The sequence below is a fragment of the Eublepharis macularius genome, chromosome 6, assembly GCF_028583425.1.
Source record: "Eublepharis macularius isolate TG4126 chromosome 6, MPM_Emac_v1.0, whole genome shotgun sequence".
Classification (NCBI taxonomy): domain Eukaryota; kingdom Metazoa; phylum Chordata; class Lepidosauria; order Squamata; family Eublepharidae; genus Eublepharis; species Eublepharis macularius.
This window is the reverse complement of record NC_072795.1, coordinates 84294783-84319466: the sequence shown is the minus strand read 5'-3', so window position 1 is coordinate 84319466 and position 24684 is coordinate 84294783. Positions and strand designations below refer to the sequence as shown.

Sequence of the window (24684 nt, the reverse complement as noted above, 5' to 3'; positions counted from 1 at the left end):
AACTCTCTGTCCATTGAGACCAGGCCCCAGCAGGCCTTGTTATCTTTCTGCTGGGCTTGTAATACAGAGATGTTCCACCAGGCATATGGTTGAGGCTGGGCCAGGCCACCGCCAGCCTAGTAGGAGAAGAGGAGGAGGAGGTGGTAAACAATCCAAACCTCCCCCACCAGGCTTGTCCACCAACCTATTTTTCAATCCTGTTTTTAATCAGCTCAGCATTGACTGCTGACATCTTAAAAATTATATCTTACATTTTTCTATGACAAGTGACGGCATTTTTACAATGTTTCTTACTGATTTTATGGAAAATGTGTGTAATTGTGTTAATGTGTTTTAAATGATGTGATCTGCCCTGAGCCCATTTGTGGGGAGAGCGGAATGGAAGTCAAATGAAATAAAAAAATAAATTGGCTGCCAGTGTGTTTCTGAATTCATTAAGTACAGCAAAAGAGAAAGTCAAGCCATAGGTATTTTACAAGATGAATGGTGATGTTGTTTATAGAAACACAGAGAGAATATGAGGAAAGGAAGGACTAGAAGGAAAAATGAGAAACTCAGTCTTGAGCATACTGAGTTTGAGATAATGATGAAATATCCAACAGAAAACACCAGGATAAAGTAAACAAGTTAAGAGTGCTCCCATGGAGCACAGCCTCGTAGCGTCTATCGATGACGAAATATCAAGATAGGCAACTGGGATCAGGATTTAACATGAGACGAAAATTCAGGGGTAGAGAAGTAGAGTTGGGTATCATCAGTATAAAGGTGATTCTGGAAGCCAAGCTTGTAAGGATTTTACTGCTATGAGCATAGCCAAGTGAGTGAAAGTGCAGCACAAGCCTTGTGCTGCTGCTGTAGCTGCTCATGTCCAAAAATGAGGGATACATTCAGTTAAAAACAGACCATTCCTGCATCCAACATTTGTGTTTTTAATGTCACAATCCAGAAACACTGAGGACCCTCAATTACACATGCTCCATCATACACTGCTCTGTATCCATTTATCCTGATTAACATCTACAGCCATAGATCAAAAGCACTCACAATTTATTAAAGCGTGTTACTTGTCCACTTTAGATTTCATATCTGTTCTTCCAAAATCAGAAATGATGTCCCTACAAAATGCTAGATCAGCAACCTCCAATGTAAGCATACTTGAAGTTGTAAAAAAAAATAACAATATGCTGTTTTTCACTACCAAGGAAGAGTATTGAAAATAACATGAAATTAGTTTCCATGTGCATCTGACTAAATGGAATCCAGTCCTGAGAAGGTTCTGCCCAAGGCCATATTATTCATAAGGCTGACTTGGCTGATGTCTAGGGGCACTGCAGGGACTAGGGACCTGTCAATTTTTTTTTTTGCTGAGGCACACCCCACATAAATTACAATTAATTGATTCTCTTGTATCACCTCTATTAATAAGATAATTAACTGCTTCCTTATTAAAGTGAAACAATAAGAATCCACTCTTCATTTTTAAGATGCCAAATGGCTCTGGTTTACTCACAAATGTGCAGTTCTCTGAGGAAGGTGGAACTGGAATGCATAATCACAATGACCCCCCCCCCCCGCCCAGTCTAAAAACCCAAGATTGTTTTTTAATCAGATTTTTAAAAAATGAACTTAAGGTGCTTGATCTAGCCTGATACCACATTTAATCCATGCCAGTATTTATGGATTAAAGACACTAACAAAAATAATTTCACTACTTCATCGTACACTAGGACATAATAATATTTTACAATCCAGTGTCAAACTGTGGCCACAATTAGGCTGAGCCTCTGTAGTTGCACAAAGGGTATTAGATTTCCATGGAAACCTTTAGAAAACCTCTGCCTTATGTCAAGTAAGACCAAGTGATCTAGTTAGTCCTGGAGGTTTTAATGTATTTAAACTGGAGCAGTCAGAGATTTAATTTGGGACCTGCTTCAAGCAGCTCAGGTTCTCCAATAGCAAGAGTACAAATTGACATATTTTGGAAAAATAGGAAACAAAACTCTATCTTAAAACCATCCTGAAATTAAGTACAGCAGAGTGACCGAAGCAGGGCTTTTTGGCTAACAGTAAACAGCCATTAGGCTTGGGACCCTAAGGCAGTGAACATCGTTAAGCAGTGGCATCTTTTTTTAAAAAAAAAGAAAAATGTACTGGATTGAAGTATGTATCTAAGTCCATGATAGGAATTCCCAAAAAAGCCTACGATACCAGAATTGTTGCCCTGAAAATGCCTCATCACTATAAATCAACAACCAACCCTGCTAACTCCTAAAAAGCAGAGGCATTCTCTCTCATCTAGAAGCAACCATTGTCACAACATCGACATTGACAAAACTATTTTCCCATGCCCAATTTCTCCCCAAATCCTTCATGATTTCCTTCCTACTTCAAAGATAACAGCACATACACACTTATAAGCCTTGCAGGGTTTAAGAGAAAATAGCTATGTTCAAAGCATTATGGAAAGACTACCACGCTGACTTGGAAGAGATAGCTCTTTTATTTCTTTACATCGTTTATGCTACACATTTCCCTCCAATAGAGACCACTGTTCTCCTCGCCTCCATTTTATCCTCAACAACTCTGTGAAACATATCGCGATTGGCCCAAAGTCACACAAGAAGTTTCCGCAGCAGAGTGAGGATTCAAACCTGAGTCTGGCACTCTAACCACTACCCCATGCTGCTAACCTAAGAGAAATACAGCTGGTATTATACTAATTCCTTAAGATCCTGGATTGAGAACCGACACTGAAGGCAGATACATGGGCCCAGTCCTAGCGCAGCGAAGCCCCCACACTTGCTCACTCCGGAATCCCCTTCTAATCCGCTCAGATGCTTTCAAGTCCACATGTTGCAACACTTTCTTCTTTAAGCTTCCCTCCCAACGCCTCTTCTCCACTGGATTTCGTTCCACACGATGAGGAGAGGGAAAGGAGGATTACCCATCTGTAAACGGGCAAATGCTACCAGCTACCTGTCCTTCTGATATGGCAGACAACAAACTTAAATATAAAACCTGTATCTCTAACGATCTTCATCAAAACCTGTTCCCTTCCAAGCTCCCTGTTTCTTACCGGCAGGCAGAAGACCAGGCCCCAAGGCGGCAGAGGGGGGAGGCGGCGGCGCAGGACTTTGGCTTACTGGAATGAAGGGGACGGTGAAATTAAGCTCCGTGGCTGAGGAAGAGAAGAGTAAGTTCGTTCCACTGGCGCCCGACGAGGCGCCGCCGGCCACCGAGGCCTTCGGAGCGGCCATCACGGCGGTGCTTCCACGTCTCCTTCAGCGCCGGCCTTTCCTCTTCCGCCCTCACCTCTGCCCCGCTCCAAGATGGCGCTGTCAGCGTCCACGCCCTCCCCCTTCCTTTCCCGCCCGCCCAAGCCCGCGCCGAGGAGGAGAGAAGCGAGGTAAAGGGAGGACAGAACTCGGCTCGGCCTGGCTGCCTCGGCGGTGCCTCCCCCAGCAGCCATTGCCCGGCGCGCGGCGTTCTGAAAGCCGGCCTTCCCCACTTTGCGTACCCCAAGCCGAGCCTTAGAAGAACCGGAGGATGCCGTGCGTGGCCGACTGGCTGAACTGCCCCCTCAGTATCGTGCAAGACATCTTCGGTGAGGGGGGAAATAAACAGGCAGGCAGGCAGGCAGGATGGGGGCAACGTGGAAGCCACGCCGTGCTGGTAGTGCTGAGGGGAGGCGGTCGGAGGGGACCCGATATGTTGCAGCGGGCGAGGGAACCGGGGGAAGACGGAGAGCGACGAGTTGGGCTGGGGCCAGCGAGGCAAGGAGGGCAGGGCGGCGGCGAAGTGTGTGTGAGCGTTCCTGGAAGAGGTCTGAGGCAGCGGAGAAAAGGGCCTGACTGGGAAAGCTGAAGTATTGCCAAGCGCTGATTGTGCGCTTAAGGCCTCGTCGGAACAGAGCGAAGCCCCGGCCCGCTCTCGGTGGAGGCGGTGCTGGAGGGACGGGGTTCGTTCCCGAGTTTCGTTAGCTTGGCTCTGCGGGATCCGAAGCGTAAGGGCGTAAAACGCGGGAAGTTGAGTGGTACAGAGAAGAGGGTCTCTGAGCATACACAGGCTGTCTTCCGGTGAAGGAAAGGGACTGGCCTTCTAGTCGGAGGTTGTGTCTTCCAGACAGACTTCCGCGCCATGTCTCTCTGTTTATGAGTTCATCGCTCTGTAAGCGCTCTTGAAGAGGTCAGCGTAGGGCGAGGACGGGGCGTTGAGATGAGGTGAGTGTCTAGGTAGGCAGGGGCAGACAGTTCAAGACTTCGGGCTTCTGTTTGTCCACGGCCTTACAGGTGTGTCGGGTGCTGCGGAACAATCCCTTTTGTAGCTGGAATTGGAACGTTCTTCTGCCTCTATATATTTAAGAACTGAAACTTTCCCACCAACTGTGGCAAAAACATTCACATTAATAATAAATAACATTAATAATTTCAGATAGTTAATATTAGTTTAGCAAGATTCGTTGGAGGCTAAAGAAAATGCATGTCTCATATAAACTTAAGGAGAAAACTGTCAATTCAAACTATTTGTTTCATACCTGTTTCCTTTTAAATCTGCCCTATTTTATTCTTTGTGATATTGTATAATTTGGGAGCATAGACTAACTGTAGTAAAAGCCCTGTGATGCAGAGTGGTAAGCCACAGTACTGCAGCCCAAGTTCTGTTCACAGTCACAACCTGAGTTCGATCCTGAGGGAAGCCGGGTTCAGGTAGCCGGCTCAAGGTTGACTCAGCCTTCCAGCCTTCCGAAGTCAGTAAAATGAGTACCCAGTTTCCTGGAGGTAAAGTGTAGATGACTGGGGAAAGCAATGGCAAACCACCCCATAAAAAGTCTACCAAGAAAATATTGTGATGTGATGTCCCCCATGGGTCAGTAATGACTTGGTGCTTGTACAGGGGACTACCTTTACCTTTTTTTTACTGACTGTAGTAATTCTGGAAAATAATAATATTTAGAGCCTAGATCAGTATGAGGTACTACATAGATGAAGACCTGTGGCATTTCAGTAAAAATACAGATCCATCCTTTGAATTTAGTTCTTTAGTGAAGTCTTAATGCTATCAGTTCCCATGGATATGAGTCTTTCATGATGATGCTTCTCCTTTCAACCTCAAAGACTACTTTTGTGAAATGCAAAACAAATGTTTGTATGGGACAAATAGCAGAAAGGAATTAATGTTCTAGCACCAAAAAAATATTTATAGAAGTTGTAGGGACAGATTGAATGCTGGGCCTGTGAGTCAAAATTGGAGAGTAAGTGTTGTGCAATGCAATTACAGAGAGAGAGAAAATAATTCATGGTACAGTGTAAGGATTTTTTTTTTTGTAGAATTCAAAAATTCATCATTTCCCAAACCAAGTTGCCCCTTTTTTGGCTTGTTTGGCATTGTAGTGCATAGGAGTGTTTCAATCTGCAATGGAAGCTGGTAATACTGGAACAGAAAGATAATTACTACATCAACTATTTGTGGAAAAAAATAATCCAAATTATTGTGATAATGAAAAAACAGAAAGTAGAACAATGAATCAGAGAATGCCAACAATATTGTTTGAAAATACATTTTTAACATAAGGTAGGCTCCATTGAAGGTTTTTTAAAGCTTTCTCAGATTGCCTTTAGTCTTAAAGTGAATGGAAAAGTGTAGAATTGCATGTGCAGAAGCTAACTGGAAGTGATGGAATATTTTTTGGATTTGGCAGCTTTAGCTAGAGGCTTCTTATACACAAATTACTTCATAAACTACCAGGTATTTCTGAAAGGTAATATGGTTAAGAGTGGCAAGTTTCTGATCTGGAGAACTGGGTTTGATTCCCTACTCCTCCACTTGAAGCCAGCTGGGTGATGTTGGGTCAGTTGCAACTTCTCAGAGCTCTCTCAGCCCTACACACTGTCACACAGTAATTGTCGTGAGCATAATAACAACACACTTTGTAAACTGCTCTGATTAGGCATTAAATTGTCCTCTTGCTGTTTTTTCTTGGAGTATCCAGAAGTGATCTTATCCAGGCTATACATTGAAATAGTTTGTGGCTAAAAAGGTTATGAATTTGAGACTATTTTATTTGGAATTTTTCAAACAAATGTTTTCAGAACTGTATTAAAATCACATCCATTCTGCCTTCATATAAACTAGAATCTGTTTAGAATATTCCTGATGTGTAAATTACTGGAATTGAGCCTGATGCCAAAAGAGAGAAGTATTGAAAACAAACAGGCTTCAGTTTTCCCTCAGTCTGTGCAGTAGATGGATATCAAAGATGGTATTTTCGGATGAGCAGCATTTGAAACGTGTAGCAGAGCCCCCATCTGAAATCCAGAGGGTCAGTTGATTCATAATGAGGAGTGTGTATTAGATATGCATGCACCCTCCTCTCGTTCTTACAAACCGTAATTTATAAGCCTGTTTCACGGTTACAATGATAAAATATAGGCGAAGCATGTATGCTGCTCTGAGCATCTTTGAGGAAAGGTGGGATAAACATGTGATAGATAAATGAGTATGTCAAGTGTTGAGAGTACTAATATAATTCTGTTTTGTTTGGGGGAGCGGCTTTAGCTCAAAATAATTCAGATCCTGAATGGGAGAAAAAAGTAACTGAATACTTTAGAGAGAAGTTAAAAGAAAACAATGCAACAAACTGGGTAAGTATATATTTTCTAAGAATTCTTCAAGTGCCTGTCCTTTTACTTTGGTGACAAAACTCTAGATTTTTGTTGTTGTTTATTATTCAGGGCTTCCTGTATATAAGTAACTTACTAGTTGGTTTGGAAGAGGCTTCTGAAGTAGGCCTGAGCCCATAAAGCAGATAAACTGAAAAGGATTTTGCAAATAGAGATGTGAAGGTTTGGAAATAAACGGAAAAAAATCAGGGCTGAGCAGCTTTTTTCCAAGGATTTTCCCTTCGTTTTTTCTGATTGAAAAATCAGCTAATTTTAGGGATGACTGGAGATTAAAATCCTATGAAATGTTTTATTTTTTGAAATTAGTGGTGTGCTTTCTAAACAAAATGTGTCTTCCACACAGAGAGCTTACTCCGGTTTCCTGTGTAAACTGAAATGGAGTTTGTGGGGCACCCCTGGGATGTCATCCCCTCTGTCCAGGTTTTCCCCTGCTTTTGTGTGTGTGTGGGGGGGAGGTTTTGGGAAAGCTTGCAGTCAGAGAACTTTTGCACACTGTGGATGGAAAGGCATGCGTTTGTTCAGGTCCCAGTGCCATTTTCCTCGGCCCTCCACTGCCAGTAATTCCTGCCACCAGTGGGCTTTTCTTGGCTTTTTAAAAATTGTAATTGACATGCTATAGTGTTTAGCTACAATAATATATCAATTACTGATTTTTTAAAAAAAGAAAAGTGCAGAGAAAATCAACATGTAGATGTTCCATTGCTGACTGCAAATGCTTGTGCATTTGCAGCAGCACTACAAGGAATACAGAAAATAGTGTGGGTGCCACCAAGGTTTTATAAACTTTTAGCGGCTAGAGTGATGGCTAGAGTGATGGACTAGGATTAGGGTGATCCAGGTTCGATTCTCCACTCTGCCATGGAAACTTGCTGGGTGAGCTGGGGCCAGTCACATACTCTTAGCCTAATTTAACTCACAGGGTTGTTGAGAGGAAAAATGGAGGACAGGGGACTGATGTAAGCTGCTTTGGGTCCCCACTGGGGAGAAAAGCAGGATATAAATGAAGTAAAATAAAAAAATACCCATTTGTAGCATGAAAACAGATTGTTTTTCTATAAAATAATTTACAGTATTATATAATAATTCATATACATTATAGACTTAAACAACATATTCTCATGGGAATACTTGTTTAAATGTGAAATATTTTAGCCACACAACAGTTAATATATTTGATTATATATTATTAACAAGTTTGGTGTTTCCAGTGTTCACTTGACATGTTATCCAGATAAGATGCTAGTCCTTTTGAGACTGTATGAGTGTTTCTATCCAAATAATACACTTTCTTTTGTTTACTACAATTGTGAATTTGCAGTACTCTTTCTCAAATATTGGATATCTTTGCCAGTTTTTTTTGTAGAAAACTTAAGGCATTTATACTTTTAAATTCCATAAATATGACAAAAGTACAGTTTTGTATGTTAAGTTATAAATTATGCATTTTACGTTGTTAAAGTAGTAAATTAAGTTTAGTCTTACTTAGTAAAGGAAGTTTAGTAAAGGAAGTATTGCTTATATTCCTCACACCAACACCACCAATTTCAGGAAATTTTGCATCTCTGCCTACAGACTTCCTTAGTCCACAAGGCATAGTAATGCAAATAAGGAGGTTTCTGGTTGGTTGTAGTATCCGCAAACAGGATTCTGAATATTTGGGACAGAAATAGTCTTGAAGCATAGGTGGTACAGGTATTTACTGTGCTCTTTCTATTTAATGACATTGGTGGCAATTGTGTCCTAACCGCTGATCAGTTCTCTGCAGTTACATGCTGGTTGGTTTCATATGTGCAGTAATATCGATGAAGTTCTTCTATGAGAGTTTGCTGTCTTGTTCTGTGGATTATGGATGGTACACAAAATATTCTCTGTGTTGTAGTAAGTCCATTAGAAATGTCTTTTGTGGTCTTTCTTCCACAGGAGAACTAAAGCATATATTTGCCTATGGGGAATGTATTACCAAAAATGTTCAGGATGAGATCATATTGTAGGTGGGCAACGGCATAAACAAAGAGGAGTATAATATCCTGCACAGCTAATTCTAATATATTTCATTGTCATTAGATGTCACTAGTTGGTGAAACTTCTGTATTAATTTTATAAAAGTTTTGTTGGAGCGAAATACATGAATATTAAAGTTCTTGGGTAAATAAATCCTCAACCCAAATAAAGTAACGTGAATTGGTTCTTATCTCTCAACCATATGTATATTGATAACTTAGAGAAGTGTACTGATAATTAGCAGTTAAACACTATAATGGATGGAATGAAAATATTATGAGTCTAAAAATTGTATTTATTCTGATTTTGAAAAACACATAAGCAAAATTGCTAGATAGTTTACTTTCTTTAATAATCCAGCAAAATTTGTATGAATTGATTCCTTGTGAATGAAACCTATTTTAAATTGGGATTTCATCAGATTTATGATTAGGAAGAACATGGAACTCTGTTGTTATTTGCCTGATGTAAGACTGATGATCATTGAAATTTTTTACAGGTACCTTCATTGAACGATGTCCCTCTGCATTACCTGAAGCCCAGTAGTTTAGTAAAATTCCGCTGTATGATTCAAGATATGTTTGATCCCGAATTTTATATGAATATCTATGAAACAATTGACACACATACTAAATCACATGTAAGTACTGAAAATTTTGATATTTTTCTTCATTGCAGTCTTTAATGCCTTCTTTCTGAGTGTTCTTATCCCACAAGTTGCAGAGATTTGTTGAGGGTTTTTTTTTTAATTAGGCTTATTAGCCAGCCATTTTCAGAAGTCATCACCAGTCCCTTCTTTCTTCTGTGTGTTTGCCAGAAGAAGGCGTCCCCCCCCCCTGTATGGCTTTTGCAGGAGCAGAGGAAGTTGCTGTGCTTCTGTCTAATGCCGTATGAAATAAAACAAGATCAGTTCATCCTCTGTCATATGCAGAGCATCAACAGCCGATCTATGCTTACCTGTACCCACTGTCAGCCTGCTTTCAGCAGTCAAAGGTATTATGGACACAGGTGCAAGAGGCCTTTTTTTCTGCCAGAATGCTCAGAAACGGCATTCTGATACCTCTGTGTGTGTGTGGTGGCCCTGACCCCTGATCTCCAGACAGAGATCAGTTCCCCTGGTGCGAAGGTAAGCCTGTTCCTGAGAGAGGGGGGAAGCACACAGTCTGGAACAGGCCACTACCAAGTGGGGGAGCGCTCCCCTCATTAGACAGCAGCCCGATCCGGGCCAAATTGCAGCAGTTTCGGGCCCATGAAAGGTCCGAAACAGCCAGAATCGGGTGGGTTAGTGTTCTCTCTTGCATCAGCAGCCCAATCCTGGCCATTTCGGGTCTGATCCTGTCTATTTTGGGCCTAAACCGGTCTGAAACAACCAGGATCAGGCTGCTGCCAGGCAGGGGAGTGCTCTCCCATGCAGCAGCAGCCTGTTCCAGGCCAATTCGGGCTTGATCTTGGCCGTTTCAGGCCCATTTTGGCTCAATTTGAGCCTGAAAAGGCCAGGATTGGGCCTAAAACAACAAGGATCAGGCTGCTGCTAGGTGGGGGAGTGCTCTCCCATGCGGCAGCAGCCTGATCCTAGCTGTTGTAGGCCAATTTGGGCCCTAAATGGCCAGGATCAGGCTGCTGCTGGGTAGGGGAGTGCTCTCCTGCATGGCAGTGGCTGTTCTGGGCCCAATTTCAGTCTAATTCAGCACCCCCCCCATGGAGCACAGGAGCACTCCCAGGGTGACCACGGCCTGCGTGATGGCATCACTTCCCAGAAGTGACGTCGTTGCACAGTCCTGGGAGTACACGCGCGCTGTGCACACACGCATGTAGTGACAGGGGCGCCACCTCCGCCCTGGAGTTGCCACAGATGAGAGTTTCCCCCATCTCTTTCCCCAGAAAAAAAGCACTGAATGGGATTGATCTATGTATAGTGCATATCCTAGATGAAATGTTCACCTCTTCCCCCTTTTCATCTGAGGAAAGATTATACAAAAGGAAAAAGATCCATCCCTGGATTTAAGGAGCACTGTAGTGATAACTGTAGTAGTTGACTTGCTGTAAACTGAACCTACTTTTGTTCCATGGAAGAAATAATATCAGAACATAAGTGGATTGTCCTCTGGTGAAGTTAGTATAATTTGTCTCCTTTCTTTATACTTTTAAACAGGCTTTTAAGAATTGTAGATTTGTGAAAAATTCTGGATTCTCAGTTCTGGGCATAGCCTTAAATCATTACAGAGATATGTGGACACTAACAACATTAGTCTTAGTTTTTATCTTTTAGGAGTTCAGACATATTTAATGGCTGCTTTGAGGAACAGAATATATACTGCATTTATTTTCCAAATTAAATTTCTCTGTATATGGATAATCTTTGCCACGTTTAATTTGATTTTATATTTTTAGTCATATAACACTTGACTGGCACTTGACTGGAAATAGTGCTTTGACCAGGAAGTTATATTAGTGTGTGCAGAAATAGGTGTGAACTGATGCTGCATGGTATAGTAACAGTGCATATTTTTAACAGGTTATGCATTTTGGAAAATACAGAGACATAGCAGAATGTGGGGTAAGTGCAGATATTAAATACAGTAGTACATGAAATTCATGGCTGTAGGTTTAGTGACGTCAAGCATTAATTACTCTTGGCAGTGATCTCTGCATAAAAATCTTGCAGGGTCTCAAAGAAAATGTTACTTTAAAAAATTAAGCTAGGCTTAAACCTAGTGTGTTTTAAATCTGCGGTACATACAATCTATGTGAATGGCTTATTCTATGCATCTTACCCTGCACTTAACCTAAACATTTTTTACAGTACAATCCTAAGAAGAGTTACTCCATTCTAACTTAGACTGGAGTAACTCTACTTAGGATTGCACTGTTAGGGACACAAACATTCATTCATTCAAGAATATGTTGGGATATCTTTCTTATCGAAATGTGCCAGTGGCAAAAAGTTGATTTCTCATAAGACTGCATATAACAGAGGGATTTACAATCTGCATTATGAGACACTTGTTTGAGAGAGGACACACTATCAAGTAACCAAGTATACTTTTGGATCATCTAGTGCATTTCATTTTTTCCCCCACAGGCAAGCAGACTTTATTTAGGCTTCTTTTCTAATTCATCTGTTGCAGCAAAAGCAATACAAAATATTCTGACTCCTTCAGGACTAACAAGTTCTTTCGGCATGATGAGTTCACTTCTCATAGGCAATAGTCTGCTTTTCAGATGTCTGAAAGAAGACTTTTGCTTCTAAAAACTTATTTCTCAGTATATGTTTTGAAGGTACCACTGGTTTCCTGTTTTTCATGCTCAAGTTGTCATTTTAACTGTAAACCTTTGAAACTATTTGAGGCTTACATACATGTAATCTTTCCTACTGAACCAAAATACTCTGGTATTTGAAATAAAGTCTGGTCTATTAACATGTGAGTTCAGTGGGTGATTTCATAGCAGAGGGTTGAGAATTATTTCCTTACAATTGCCTGGGGGTAAGCAACAATTACATCTTAGTTACATAGCACCTTTCCAAAACTGATGCACTGCATATACATTATGTCATTATTACAAGAGTGTGGGCAATATTCATCATTAGCAAAGTATAATATATATTCTACATTTCATATATTTACAATGTTTTAACACTCTTATCTCGTATTCTTTTCTAGCCTCACCAAGAAATAGACTTAAACCCTTCGCATGTAGTTACTGCAGAGAGACAAACATTTTATTGTGTTCCAGTGCCTGGAGAGTCAGCATGGGTGAAAGAAATATCCTTTGACTTTGTTGACTATATGTTTTGCTGACACACAGAAATATACAGTGTTTATATTAGAGATTAATGATTTAAAATGGGAAAGTGAAAATAGTTAAAATATGTCCTGCTATAGAAACAATTTTGAGGCAATTCTTAGTACTGGGAAAATGTAAGGGCAAAATTTTGACGTATACTCATAGAAACACATGACTTATTTTAGATTATTTGTTTTTTTAAATTATACTAAGTCAGAAGTCATCTGAAATTAGACTCCCTCCTGTAGTTGATCCAAAAAGTACCAGAGTTTCTCAGTGGTTAATTATGTGAAGCTTAATCTACAATGTAGATTAAAGTACCACAGGGAGAAAGCAAAGTTCCACAGGGGGAAAGCAAAGCAATTTTGAATAGCACTTAAGAACACCAGAGCTTGTGGAAATGAGTAATTACTGATCAGCCTTGGGGATTAAACTTGAAGAAAATAAGTGAGAGTTAAAGTCTCAGCATTAAAGAGCACATTAAATGGAGCAGAAAACATCTGTCTTGAAGATATTTGTTGTAGGTGGATGATGTTGCCTTGCTTCTGGCAGTTAGGAATGGCTGAGACAATAAGTTAGAAATGAAGTAGTCTTTTTGGAGGAATGGGTAAGAATAAGGCTATTTAACATTTGACATTAAGGGCCTTAGGATACTTTCATTTCTCTGGATCTGAAATTTTGATAATAGCATGCACAAGTTAATGAAAAAATTAACTATAGAATAGGAAGTCTCACAGAGGCCAGATCAGGTCCCATCCCCATTCACTCCTGATATTCTGTATTTCCTTTTGATTTGTCCCTGTCTTTGCTTTTCCTGAACCCTGTCTCTGTAAAATCACTAAGATGGAAATAGATTTTCCTTGTAAATTATAAGGAAATACTGCATGATAAAATGTGGAACATGTTTATTTTAAAGATATGCTATAGAGCAAATTGTCCTTGTATCTCTTATTTAAGGTATATATCATGAAAGGATAGTACTTTTATATCTACTTTTTATATATAATTGGGTACAATCAAAATACCAAATCAGTTTGTGCTAATTAATTGTTGTCTTTGACTTAAAAAAATTACGCCTACTCCAGTATGAGTCAAGCTCGAGTTTGCCCTTCGACATCTTACACGCCAAGTCGTCAAAAGAGAAGTTATGAGGAAGATGAAGATATGGAGTTGCATCCATCTAAACAGAGGGAACAGCACTTGGGTATCAGCTCAGACTTTACATGTTTTTCAGAATTGGTACTTCACAGTATACCCATATGCACAAATAGTAGTGTGGCCTGTTGAATGTATAAAGGAATGTTTCAGGTTATCATCTAGGTACAGTGGTGATTTCCTGATGGTTGAAATAACAAGATGAGAGCCAATCCAGGGATACAATGTAACATAAGGAGTATAACTCCAGTAGATGGAGATGCCATTAGTTTTCAAGCATATAGTGAATGTATTGAAGCTAAAGCAGCAACTATAAGGACAATTGGACAACTTTATTCACCATCCCCCAATGGCTAGCTTCCTATAAATAACATACATTGTGTTTGAAGCATTGAAACGAGATGAAGTAAAACAAATTCACAAGAGATCCATTAGTGTATATTAGCCATGGTAGATAAATTGTGTCTCCGTGTTCAAAGACAGCATACATACGAATTCCAGATGTTGCAGATTCTGTTGGTATAGGCATCTGTTTGTGTAGGCATCTGGCTGTTGGTTGCTGTTGGAAAGCTGGACTGGTTGATCTTTGGTCTAATCCAAAAAGGCTGTTTTCACTGATTGTAGACTTCCTTTTTAATTTAATGCATGCTGATGATGCTCTCTTGGTGATGCATGTTCCTCTAAAGCATGGGTCTCTAATGAGCAGTGTCATGCTAGGAGATAATGTATTTTGATCTGCCTGTTTTTCTGCAACTTTTGTGGATGAAAATTGTCCTGCTAGTTAGTACCCATTTCTACACACTTAAGTTTGTTTACTACTAAATAAAGGTTTGTTTACAGACATTCTGTTGCGATTACACTTTTAGTATGAAATTAATACCTTGAAATTCTTCTATGAAATTAAACTTCACTGAACATTTTTTTAACTTACTGTAGTTGTTTGTAATGACTTTTAGCTACATACAATAAATGCTTCTGTCTGTCTTTACCAAATAAAGGGTACATCCTGTAGACTAAGGGTAACACAGCTCCCATTGGTGGATGGACCTTATGCCAGAGTAGCAGGACATAGGGAACATCAGAGCATTAGCATAGCAGCTTATGAATTCAGTGCTAGTGCAGCGATGCTGACATGCTTGCATTCCTGCTGCTAAAGCAGAGCAGTAGAGAATTGTAGGCATACGAGTCTTTTTTAACATAGCAACAGGATTAATCTGTGAGTTAAAGTGAAGTCCCAGAATTAATAGCCATTTATAGCTATGTTTTAATATTATATCTAAACACGTTTGAAGGTAATTTTTTTCAGATCCTCTGAAAGGTATATGAAGAGTAAAGCTCAGGTTAATTCAACTTTTTTTAGCCCAAATCAGACATGTTCAGCGTATTTCAAAACTATTTGCAAAATCAGGAAGAAGATTTTTGTTTTGAAATGGTTTGAAACTGTAGCTCCTTCCTGTTCCAGGGAGCATTGCTGATATCCATGGGAGTGGAGAACCAAAGCGATTAGAAACTGAAGCTTCTGCAACACATCAGATGATAAACTGCTCACCTCCGCTAGATTTAAATTTTCCACTCCCAGGAGAGAAGGGTCCTGCATGTCTTGTGAAGGTAAGAGGCCTACTGAGCACTATCCAAAATAGGATCACTTTGTTAATGTCCTCCAATTTATGGATGAGAATAGAAGCTTGCATTTTTGACAGTTGCATGTTATATATTTGGTACATCTTGTACATCTTAATGCTCTTTTTAAAAACATGGTTGTGCTTACATTAGTGTTAATAGACACTGTATGTTGATAATTTGTCCTTCAAGCCATTACTTACGCATTGTAAACTTTTGTGATTATACTTCATCCTATTTTTCGAGAAGATCATATGACTCTATATTCCCACTTTTATTTTAGGCGGTGTACTTCATAGTAAGCTCTTAGAGGATGAAACCTATATTGTGATATAGCATATGTAGTGATGATCCCCTTATACTCGTTTTTCCCTTTTATTTTGGTTGATCTCTGTCACTTTCTTCATACTGTTGTTCAGTTAATCAGCTCCTTGGATACTTGGAGTAAGCTGCTTACCTTTTTACCTCTGCACATACAACCATGTGTTATTCAAAAATCTCCTCCAGCTCCGTTTAAAAAGCTGAGGGCCAGGGCAGCTCTTGGCTTTTCTAGCAGGGAATGCCAGCATCCCAGTCCCAAACTAGGCGTGGACATTGTGCCAAATCACAAGACATTAGCTGATTCTGCACACATTGGATAATGCACTTTCAATGCACTTTATCAATCGTTAGAGGTGCATTTTTTGTTCCACACATGAAAACATCCATTCCAAATGATCTATAGAGAGGATTGGAAGTGCATTATCCAACGTGTGCGGAATCACTCTTACACACACATTTCTGAGGGTGCTGTCTGAGTCAGACCTTTTTCCTATAGAGCATGGGACTCCAGTGGCAATGGCTGGGAAATAATGTATTTCAGTGTGGACAATGTATTTCTGGACAGCATCATGCAGCTCTTGGTCACTGCTACTGTGTGGTTCTAAAATATATTCAAACACAATGTTTAGCACTAAAGAGCTTCTGAAGTGATATAGTTTAAATGCAGTTAATCTATGGGAGAATATTGTAAGATCTAAATTATAGAAAGTGGCAGCCAAAATAAAATGTGCAATGCAGTAGACTGATACTGGTTTCTTTTCAGTCTCTACAACTATATTTTTGCTTCTGTGACTTTGCAAGAGAAGCAATTGCCCTTGTTCTCGTCATATTCCTATAATCTGTCAGTTCTATTTAAACAAAAATACTCTTCATGCAGATGTATGGAAACTGGGATAACTTCAAAGTGAATGATGTTCTTGAAGTGTGTGGAATTTTATCAGTTGACCCAGTCCTGAACATACTGAACAATGAAGACAGGTAATGATTTGGTTATTTATGATGCAAATTTTAATCATTTATTATTTCAAAACCAGAGGGTGCACATAAATGGATTCCATATAATAATTACTTGTACTTTTTATATAACATGACAACACCTGGGTGACTGTGTTTCAGAACACATAGCAAACAGGGCTTGTTACTGTATAATTTGGACATTTGGGACCACTGCATAAGCTCTTTTCTTTCTACAGTGCATGCACAGCTAGACGGACAGGTATAATACCTTGTAGGAGAAAGTGAAAGTCCCTGTTTTCATCCAATTTCAGTTTCTCACTACTGGGTGAAATGACCACTGTGTGTATGTTAGGATGTGTGTCTATGCACTGTTGAGTTTATCAAGGGAAGAGCATTGCTTTTAAATAACTGAGTAGTTCAATAGTGGGAAGCACTACTTTATGCTAATCCTGATTTCTTAATGATTTTTCAAACTTTTGTCTAAAATACATTGGAGGGTGGAATAGTTGTCTGTTATGTATTAAAATACTGAGACCCCTCCTTCTCAGCTATATTGAGATTGTGTTCATAAAGAGCCAGTTTGGTGTAGTGGTTAAGAGCACGGGACTCTAATCTGGAGAGCTGGGTTTGATTCCCCACTCCTCCACTTGAAGCCAGCTGGGGGACCTTGGGTCAGTCACAGCTTTTAGCTCTCTCAGCCCCACCCACCTTACAGGGTGTTTTGTTGTGGGGATAAGAATAGCATACTTTGTAAACCACTCTGAATGGGCATTAAGTTGTCCTGAAGGGTGGTATATAAATTGAATTATTATTAAAGCTTTCTGAAATTTGGTTCCTTTGCTTTCTTTTATTTGTTCACATCATGGATATTTCAGTCTAATTTCGTTGTACCAGGCACACTTATAAAACTATCCTTGCCCAGTATATCTACTACTGCTTTATGGGTTCTGAGTTATATAAATCATGCCACTAAGACACCAGCAGGTTTCACAATAGGGGACAGTAGTAACTTGTCTTTCTTCATTGAGCTTCCTTGCTGACCTGTGAGTCTGCAAAATGGGTAAACAATTTCCAGTCAGGTTGCCTTTTTCCTTCAGTTCTCACGTTCCATCCTGGCTCTGACTGCTGTAGGTTCAAGGATCTATTAGGAACAACTTTTTATTCCTCTTAGGTTCCATAGAATTTTTAATTTTCTCCTTTTTGGGTGCATGGTACCAAGTTAAATTCTGGGGAGCCTACTTTAACATGGTATGGTTGAAGAAGAGTACAATCTTCACTTTTTCTTCTTCAAGTATATGGATACTGAATGGCTATATTTGTTGAAAGCAGCTGTCAGTTGCACAAAATATTAAGCTCATCTGTTTATGTTCTAGGGAAAATTCATCATCTCCAGTGGAGTCTATGGATTGTATGGACACAGTAGAAGAACAGAGAGTTCATAGTCCTCCAGCCTCCTTAGTTCCCAGAATACATGTCATTTTAGCCCAAAAACTTCAGCACATAAATCCATTATTGCCTGCCTGCCTTAATGAAGAGGAAAGCAAGAGCTGTAAGTGTAAAAGAAAAATGTTCTCTCATTAGATTGGAATTTGTTTCTCCCTTATTCTCAGAGAAATCAGTCCCAGGGGCCTTATATATTTAAAGCTGCTTATAAACACTGCAACTGTTTGTTCTAGAAAGAAGGTTTTGAGAATTTTTAAGCATACTTAAATGCTTTTTGTTTGTCATAAACCAAAACAACCAAACCCCATATGGCTATTTCTTCCTAAAAGCTAGTTTCTCCTTCCACCTCAGCCCCTTTCTTGCAGAAGCGATTTATGCAGTTAGATCTTTGGTCTGTATTGTTTAATTTAACCAGTGAATTCAAGAGTGTACTCTGTATGTAAAATGTATAGCCTGGGGGGATCCTCAGCCTTACATGTTCCCAATCATCTTTCTTCTTATGCAAGGTAAGCTAATGTGAAGTTTCCACATGTGCAACAAGCTGTAGTTTGCAACAAGCTGTAGTTTGCCATTAAAATAGCAGTTTATTGTTTATGCTTTCCTTGCAAACCAGGAAAGTGAGCTGGCAATATAGAAGAAAGATTCCGGTAGTTTGGAATCCTGCTTTTTCAGGGTATGGCAGGGTAAGGAAATACAGTGTTTACTCGTTTGAATAACGCTTTCCACAAACCCAGATTTATTTAATTAACTGGCTGCACATGAAGAGAGAAAGGAAAATGTGAGCAAGAAGATCCTCCAGGCTCTCATCTAAGCAACCTTGGTGTTTGATTTTAAATTTTGAGATAGGTTTTAAGTCATGGCATATACTTGTGTTTCTTAGTAATTCTTTCTCCTCATGCAAACTTAACATGGGGGGGGGCGGTTACTGGGGAAAGACTGTTGCTGTCAAGGGCAGAGCTTTTACTACTTGCACTCTAACCCCTGGAAGCAGACATGGAAGGAAGGAAGTGCATGAAAAGCAACTTTTTCTATCAAGGACAGAGCTTGATACCACCAAGCTCTCCCCTTTATTTTATTTATTTATATTTCAATTTATATACCGCCCATCCCCAGGGGCTCTGTAACTTGTATGTTAGTCTGTTGATTAGATTTGTTGTGAAGTAACCTCGGTTAAAGTATTTGTCATGTAGAGTTCCTGGTGGTTGTTCCTGACTGCTTTGAGTCCAGATTGAATACTAAAAAGTGGATGAAAAGTGTCTAAATACTATAAAATCCCAAGCAGTGTCTTACATAAGTATAGCTGTGGCTCATTTCAGGAAATTGGGTGGTTTGGGTAGCAACATGTGAAAATTCCAAATCTAACAGGATTCACAATCCCAAATGGTGGGTAATGAGTGTTAATTATAATGCTGTTTAACTAAAATGCACTTTTCAGTTCTGCTGTGGTAACTGCTGTTCTAATAAATGCTACTTCTGAAGCAGAATCTGGTTTCCTAATAACACATAGATCACTGCTAGTTTTTACAGAATCTGTCTTGTTTTTCTGTACAAAAGAAAATATATCTTCATAAATTTCGTTTTAACCAGATTTTTTAAAAAATCTAATGATGGCATTAACAGAAGGTTGTGGTGCTAAATATAATTTATAATATAATATAATTTATAATATAATTTAGGCATTGCTTTGCTAGAAATGGCGGGGTAAAAATGAAAATTAGGGCTGCAATCCCAAACACACTGTTTAGTGTATTGTTGAAGGCCTTCACGACCAGAGAACGATGGTTGTTGTGGATTTTCCGGGCTGTATAGCCGTGGTCTTGGCATTGTAGTTCCTGACGTTTCGCCAGCAGCTGTGACTGGCATCTTCAGAGGTGTAGCACCAAAAGACAGAGATCTCTCAGTGTCACAGTGACATTGAGAGATCTCTGTCTTTTGGTGCTACACCTCTGAAGATGCCAGTCACAGCTGCTGGCAAAATGTCAGGAACTACAATGCCAAGACCACGGCCATACAGCCTGGAAAATCCACGACAACCAACACTGTTTAGTGATTAAGTCCCATTAACTCAGTGGGATTTACTTCTGAGTGTGCATATTTAGGATTACACTCTGACTTTGCCTTGGTTCTATTTACCTTTAAATTTTGTTTAACAAAAGTAACCTTTCCTGAGAGTGGATGATATTTAGTAAAGGTTATGTGTTACAATGAAGTACTCCTTTAATGAACGACGCTCTCAAAATGTTACCATTCCTTGTGTTCATATGCCAGTTTGTCCTTTAGTCCCATCCTGCAGAGGGCACCCACTCACCAAAAACCAAGAAGTAGACTTTACAAACTCAAAGCATGAAGACTCATCATGGTGGTCAGCCTGCACTGTTGCATCCTTGTTCCACAACCATGGTCCAATCTCCATTGTCTTTTGCATTTGCCACACATTATAGGACATAAAACAAAGAAGAGGGCACAGGCTAGGCTGCACTGGCAGGAGGCAGGTGCCACTTTCTTCTTTTCTTCCTGGTCCAGCTTTGTTGGAAGCATCTCAGTGCATAGAGGCTGTAGAACAAAGGTGGACAATGTGCTCACCTTCAATGGCCTGGAATGGTATGGCATTGTGAGGAGTCATGTCAGTACAATTCCTCCTTGAATTCTTGTGGTACTGGTCCACAGCTCTATGCCTTCTGGGTGTACAGACACTAACTTTGTAATTTTTTTCTGTGTAGATTACGTATCTTAAAAGATTGTTTTTACATTAACAGTATATAAACAGCCTCATTTGGGCCTGTGGTGCATTGTCTTCCAAATAAAGTTATAGAATAAATTACAGATTTTTTAAAATTAATAAGTACAATTATTTTAAATATGCTAAAGGAAACAAACTACAAGAAAAGAATAAAGAATGACTCCATTAAGGTTACTGTTGTTAGATCAATGTTATTTAGTGACTGAGAGCTATGATCGAAAGAGACATCTCCATGCAGTGTAACTCTTATAAACAGTATTTAACAATCTGTTTTCAAAAAGTTTGTACACAGCTTGTGCAGTAGCCTGCAGTTTTATATGGGGAATTGAATGAGTATTTCCTTCTGATAGCCCAGAGGGCTGTATGGGTTCATTGTTCTTGCCTTTCTGGTGAAATTCCTTCTTTATGACTTAAATGTGAATTATAATAAAATGGAAACTGTTGACAAAACAGAAAAAGCAGCTTGGAGAAGCAGGACTGCTCTGTTAAAGGGGAGATAGTAAAGATTGTTGTGCAAGTGGCATTCTGCTTGAGATTCTTTGGTATTCAACCCAGTGTTCTGAAGCTGAGAACAAGCAAGCTATTTCTTATGCTGAGCATGGAGCTGACCATTGCACTGGCTTGAAATGGAATTTAGCTGTGTAAATAAAGCCTACATTCAATAGGATTGCTATAAGATTTATGACACTACTGTCTGTGGCTGTCTTGTTAGTTGTTTCTAGTTTTATGTCAGAACTGTCACCAGTCAGAGCAGAGCTTCTTGGATTTCTTACTCATGCCTTCTTGGGAGACAGCCTGGCTGCTGAATATCTTATATTGCATCTCATCTCCACAGTGTAAGTAACAAGACACCTTTTTATTACCCTTGCCTTTAAACCAAAGTTGAAAGTGACAGAATAACAGCCATGCACTAACAGAAGTCTTTTTGCAACCTGACCGGGGAAAGTACTAAAGCAATTACTCTGCAGAGTTACATATAGTGTATATGCCCACTGAGCCCTTGATGAGGGCACTGTATTCAAATGGAAGTGAATGGAATGTATGTGGATACTTCCTAAATTTGTGTCCTGTATTCTGTATGGGGGGGTGGTCTTAAGCCCACCACAGTATCAAGCTGATTTGTCTTTTGTGTCACTCATATTGTTGTTCTCTTGATTTTAAGTTTTTTCTTGGGTAAAGGTGAAACTTTTGACTTTGAATGAAGGGGAAATGTCTTTTGTTAGTGCCCTGAACAATTACATTATAGTTCATTCAAATAACTATTAATGTAGTAACTCCTGCTAAACATGAGTATTGGTTTTGACTTCAGGTGGCATACTTTTTAACTTAGAAATGCTACTTTGGTGTCCAGGAGAGGCTATTAAACCCACTGCAAAATCTGTTGCTGAGTTCTTGGGCTACCAGACCTCTAGGATTCCAAAAAGTGCATATGAGCAACTTTTTGTAAAACCAAGCTCTGCCTCATTTTGTATGGTTGTTGTGATAGCCCATCAGGAGCCTTTTGCCACACTACTACAAATATTGTAGCATAATAATAACTGTGTAATATACCACTGTTCTAGACAGATTAGTGCCTCACTTAGAGTAGTGAACAGTGTTACTATCCCCACAATACAACTGAGAAGCTGGGGCTGAGAGGAGTGGCTTACCCAAGGCCACCTGGTTTGCTCATGGCAGTAGTGGGGTTCAAACCTGTAGAGTACTGATTCACAGCCTAGCCACTATGCAACAGTAGCGCTCAGTGAGGAGAAACAGTAGAGCTCCATGTTGAGTTGCTGCCCAAGTATGGTTCACTATGTGGTAACAGTGCCCAAAGTTTCTTGTGTATATACATTGGTAGAGATCACTGTCCATCTTTGTGACAGAAAGCTCTCCCTATCCCCAAAAGCTTTCTGTGCCCAGGAAGCTGTGGCCTCTTTGGAAATATAAATGTCAACACCTATTTCTCAGAGCTGTGGATAAAGAGAACAATTTAACACTCTGCTAACATGCAATAACTGGCTGGCTCCCAAAAATATAGGAGAGAGAGAAATCATAAACTTTTGTCAGTACTGTCTCTATCTCTGTTACTCAACTTATCTGTTGTGTATCTAGTTATGCAAGAAGAGATGTACTTCCTCTGGGAAAGTTCACTATCAACTTAAGTGGTTGTCCAAGAAACAGTGCCTTCACCGAGCACTTATACCGTATTATTCAGCAACTTGTTCCAGCCGTAAGAATGAAATTTATATACTTTGTGGGATATTTGATCGTTCAGTAGTTTGGAGGCATGTTTAAATTGCAGCCATTTGTGCAAGTTTCGCTCTGTTTTAATAATTGTAGTATTTTGTTTAGGTCTATAGACTGGCCTTGAAGGATTCTTTTAAGAAGCATATTGGATTATGATAAAATGTGCGTGAACCAGTGCTTACTAAAATCTAGCGAGCTACTGCTGGAGCTTTAGTGTATTTAGAATGGATAATATAAGGCCCTGTGCTGTTTATTGAAACAGTTTAAGCAGGCTACCAGCCTTCCATTAATTTGATCTGAAGCTCACTGTAATTGCAATAATCACAACTCCCAGTTCAGGATAGTAGACTGCATGAAGATAATATGTTATTTACATACAACAGACTAGAAATGTGTTCAGGATTTACAGTGCACTCCTATGCCCAGTTATCCAATCTAAATCCACGGAATTCAGTGGGTTTAGACTGGAGTAATTCTCCATAGGACCAATAGACCAAAAACAAAAACACCCCTTAATCTTGGAATTACATAATCATTAAGGGATTTTAAAAGGTTACTGATAAAACATAGATCTCCAGATGTATGCTGTGTTAATGCTTTTATTTTCAATAGAACTGTTTCTGGTTGCTCTTTAGACTTTGATTTTGTATCCATGTTTCAGGCAGCTCTATTTCTTGCTTTAATGAAATATGGCAGCCCTAGCTGCATCAAGGATGGGATCTTTTAGAGTTGACAGCTCAGAGAACTACTCGCTTTCATTTTTCTTGGCAGTCCTATCGCCTGCAAATGACCATAGAGAACATGAACTGCTTACAGCTTAAGCCTCATAAGGATTACACAGCAAATCGCTTGGTCAGTGGAGTACTGCAGCTGGCAAGCAACACATCTCTTGTCATAGATGAGACTCTGCTTGAGCAAGGACAGCTTGACACACGAGGTTGGTACTTGAGTATTGTGCAAATGCTCGATTTTGTATTAGAAACATGTGAGTCAGAAATGGAATAATTAGATTTAGAAAGTATGATGGTGGTTGTTACTGTTGCATTATCTCACTGTTGACCTGTGTCTTGGAGTAACCTCAACACACCCAGCCATATCTTAGGAGCCAGGTGGCATGAGAAAGGAGCCAGTACCTATTCAGGGGGTTGCTGCCACTTCTGGCCTTTTTTCTGTCAGTCCTGACAGCAAGAACTGGAAAGGCTGGCGTGCACGGGCAGTAGCAGTGATGACTGATGATAGGGCACTTTTGCCCTGGGTCGACCCAGGCAGCAGTTGAGCCCAAAGGTGGGCCACTCCTCCCTCAGGCCTCTTGCAAGTGTGCACAGCCCGAACAAGAAACCAAAAGAGCAGAGGGGCAGGCAGAGGCCTTGTGCTATCATCATTAAGGGCCTTGACATATGCCAGGGAGGACTGGCTCCTGCACTCTTTTGGTCAAATTTAGCTGTGAGTGAGATCTGGGAGGACAATAACCAGGATGTGCTCAACCCCCTCTCCTCTTTAAAGTGAGGCCTGCTAGGGCCTCTTGGAGAGAGAGGTATTGAAGGGTGCATTGGCCCTAATCCTGCATCCAAGACTGCTTCTCACACTTGCTGTGCTTTGCTTCTAAGTATATCACTTTAATTGACTTGTGTGTCTAACCAGTTGTAACTTGGGATGAATGCCTGCTCTCTCACACTAACATAACCTTTGTTTTCTTTTGTCCCAATCCTTTTGAAAAAAAAAATGACTTTACTCTACTTCCAGTTAGCATTG

General features: G+C 39.9%; 2 protein-coding genes across 8 annotated transcripts in view; one reads left to right on the top strand and one right to left on the bottom strand.

Annotated features, from left to right (window-relative positions):
- Positions 1–3294, bottom strand: part of SEC23IP (SEC23 interacting protein) — a 47933-nt gene extending 44639 nt beyond the window's left edge. For all 6 annotated transcript variants that reach the window (XM_054982472.1, XM_054982473.1, XM_054982474.1 and 3 more), the window contains exon 1: positions 3077–3294. In XM_054982472.1, coding sequence (XP_054838447.1) covers positions 3077–3257 — 181 coding nt within the window. In that variant the 5' untranslated portion in view covers positions 3258–3294. The remainder of the gene's footprint in view (positions 1–3076) is intronic.
- An 89-nt stretch (positions 3295–3383) lies between these two features.
- Positions 3384–24684, top strand: part of MCMBP (minichromosome maintenance complex binding protein) — a 31658-nt gene continuing 10357 nt past the window's right edge. The window contains exons 1-12 of one of the 2 annotated variants that reach the window (XM_054984115.1): positions 3384–3604; positions 6547–6641; positions 9181–9321; positions 11197–11238; positions 12344–12445; positions 13542–13671; positions 15085–15230; positions 16441–16541; positions 17894–18069; positions 21416–21539; positions 22798–22915; positions 23704–23869. In XM_054984115.1, coding sequence (XP_054840090.1) covers positions 3547–3604; positions 6547–6641; positions 9181–9321; positions 11197–11238; positions 12344–12445; positions 13542–13671; positions 15085–15230; positions 16441–16541; positions 17894–18069; positions 21416–21539; positions 22798–22915; positions 23704–23869 — 1399 coding nt within the window. In that variant the 5' untranslated portion in view covers positions 3384–3546. The remainder of the gene's footprint in view (positions 3605–6546; positions 6642–9180; positions 9322–11196; positions 11239–12343; positions 12446–13541; positions 13672–15084; positions 15231–16440; positions 16542–17893; positions 18070–21415; positions 21540–22797; positions 22916–23703; positions 23870–24684) is intronic. The other variant, XM_054984116.1, reaches the window with a different exon arrangement.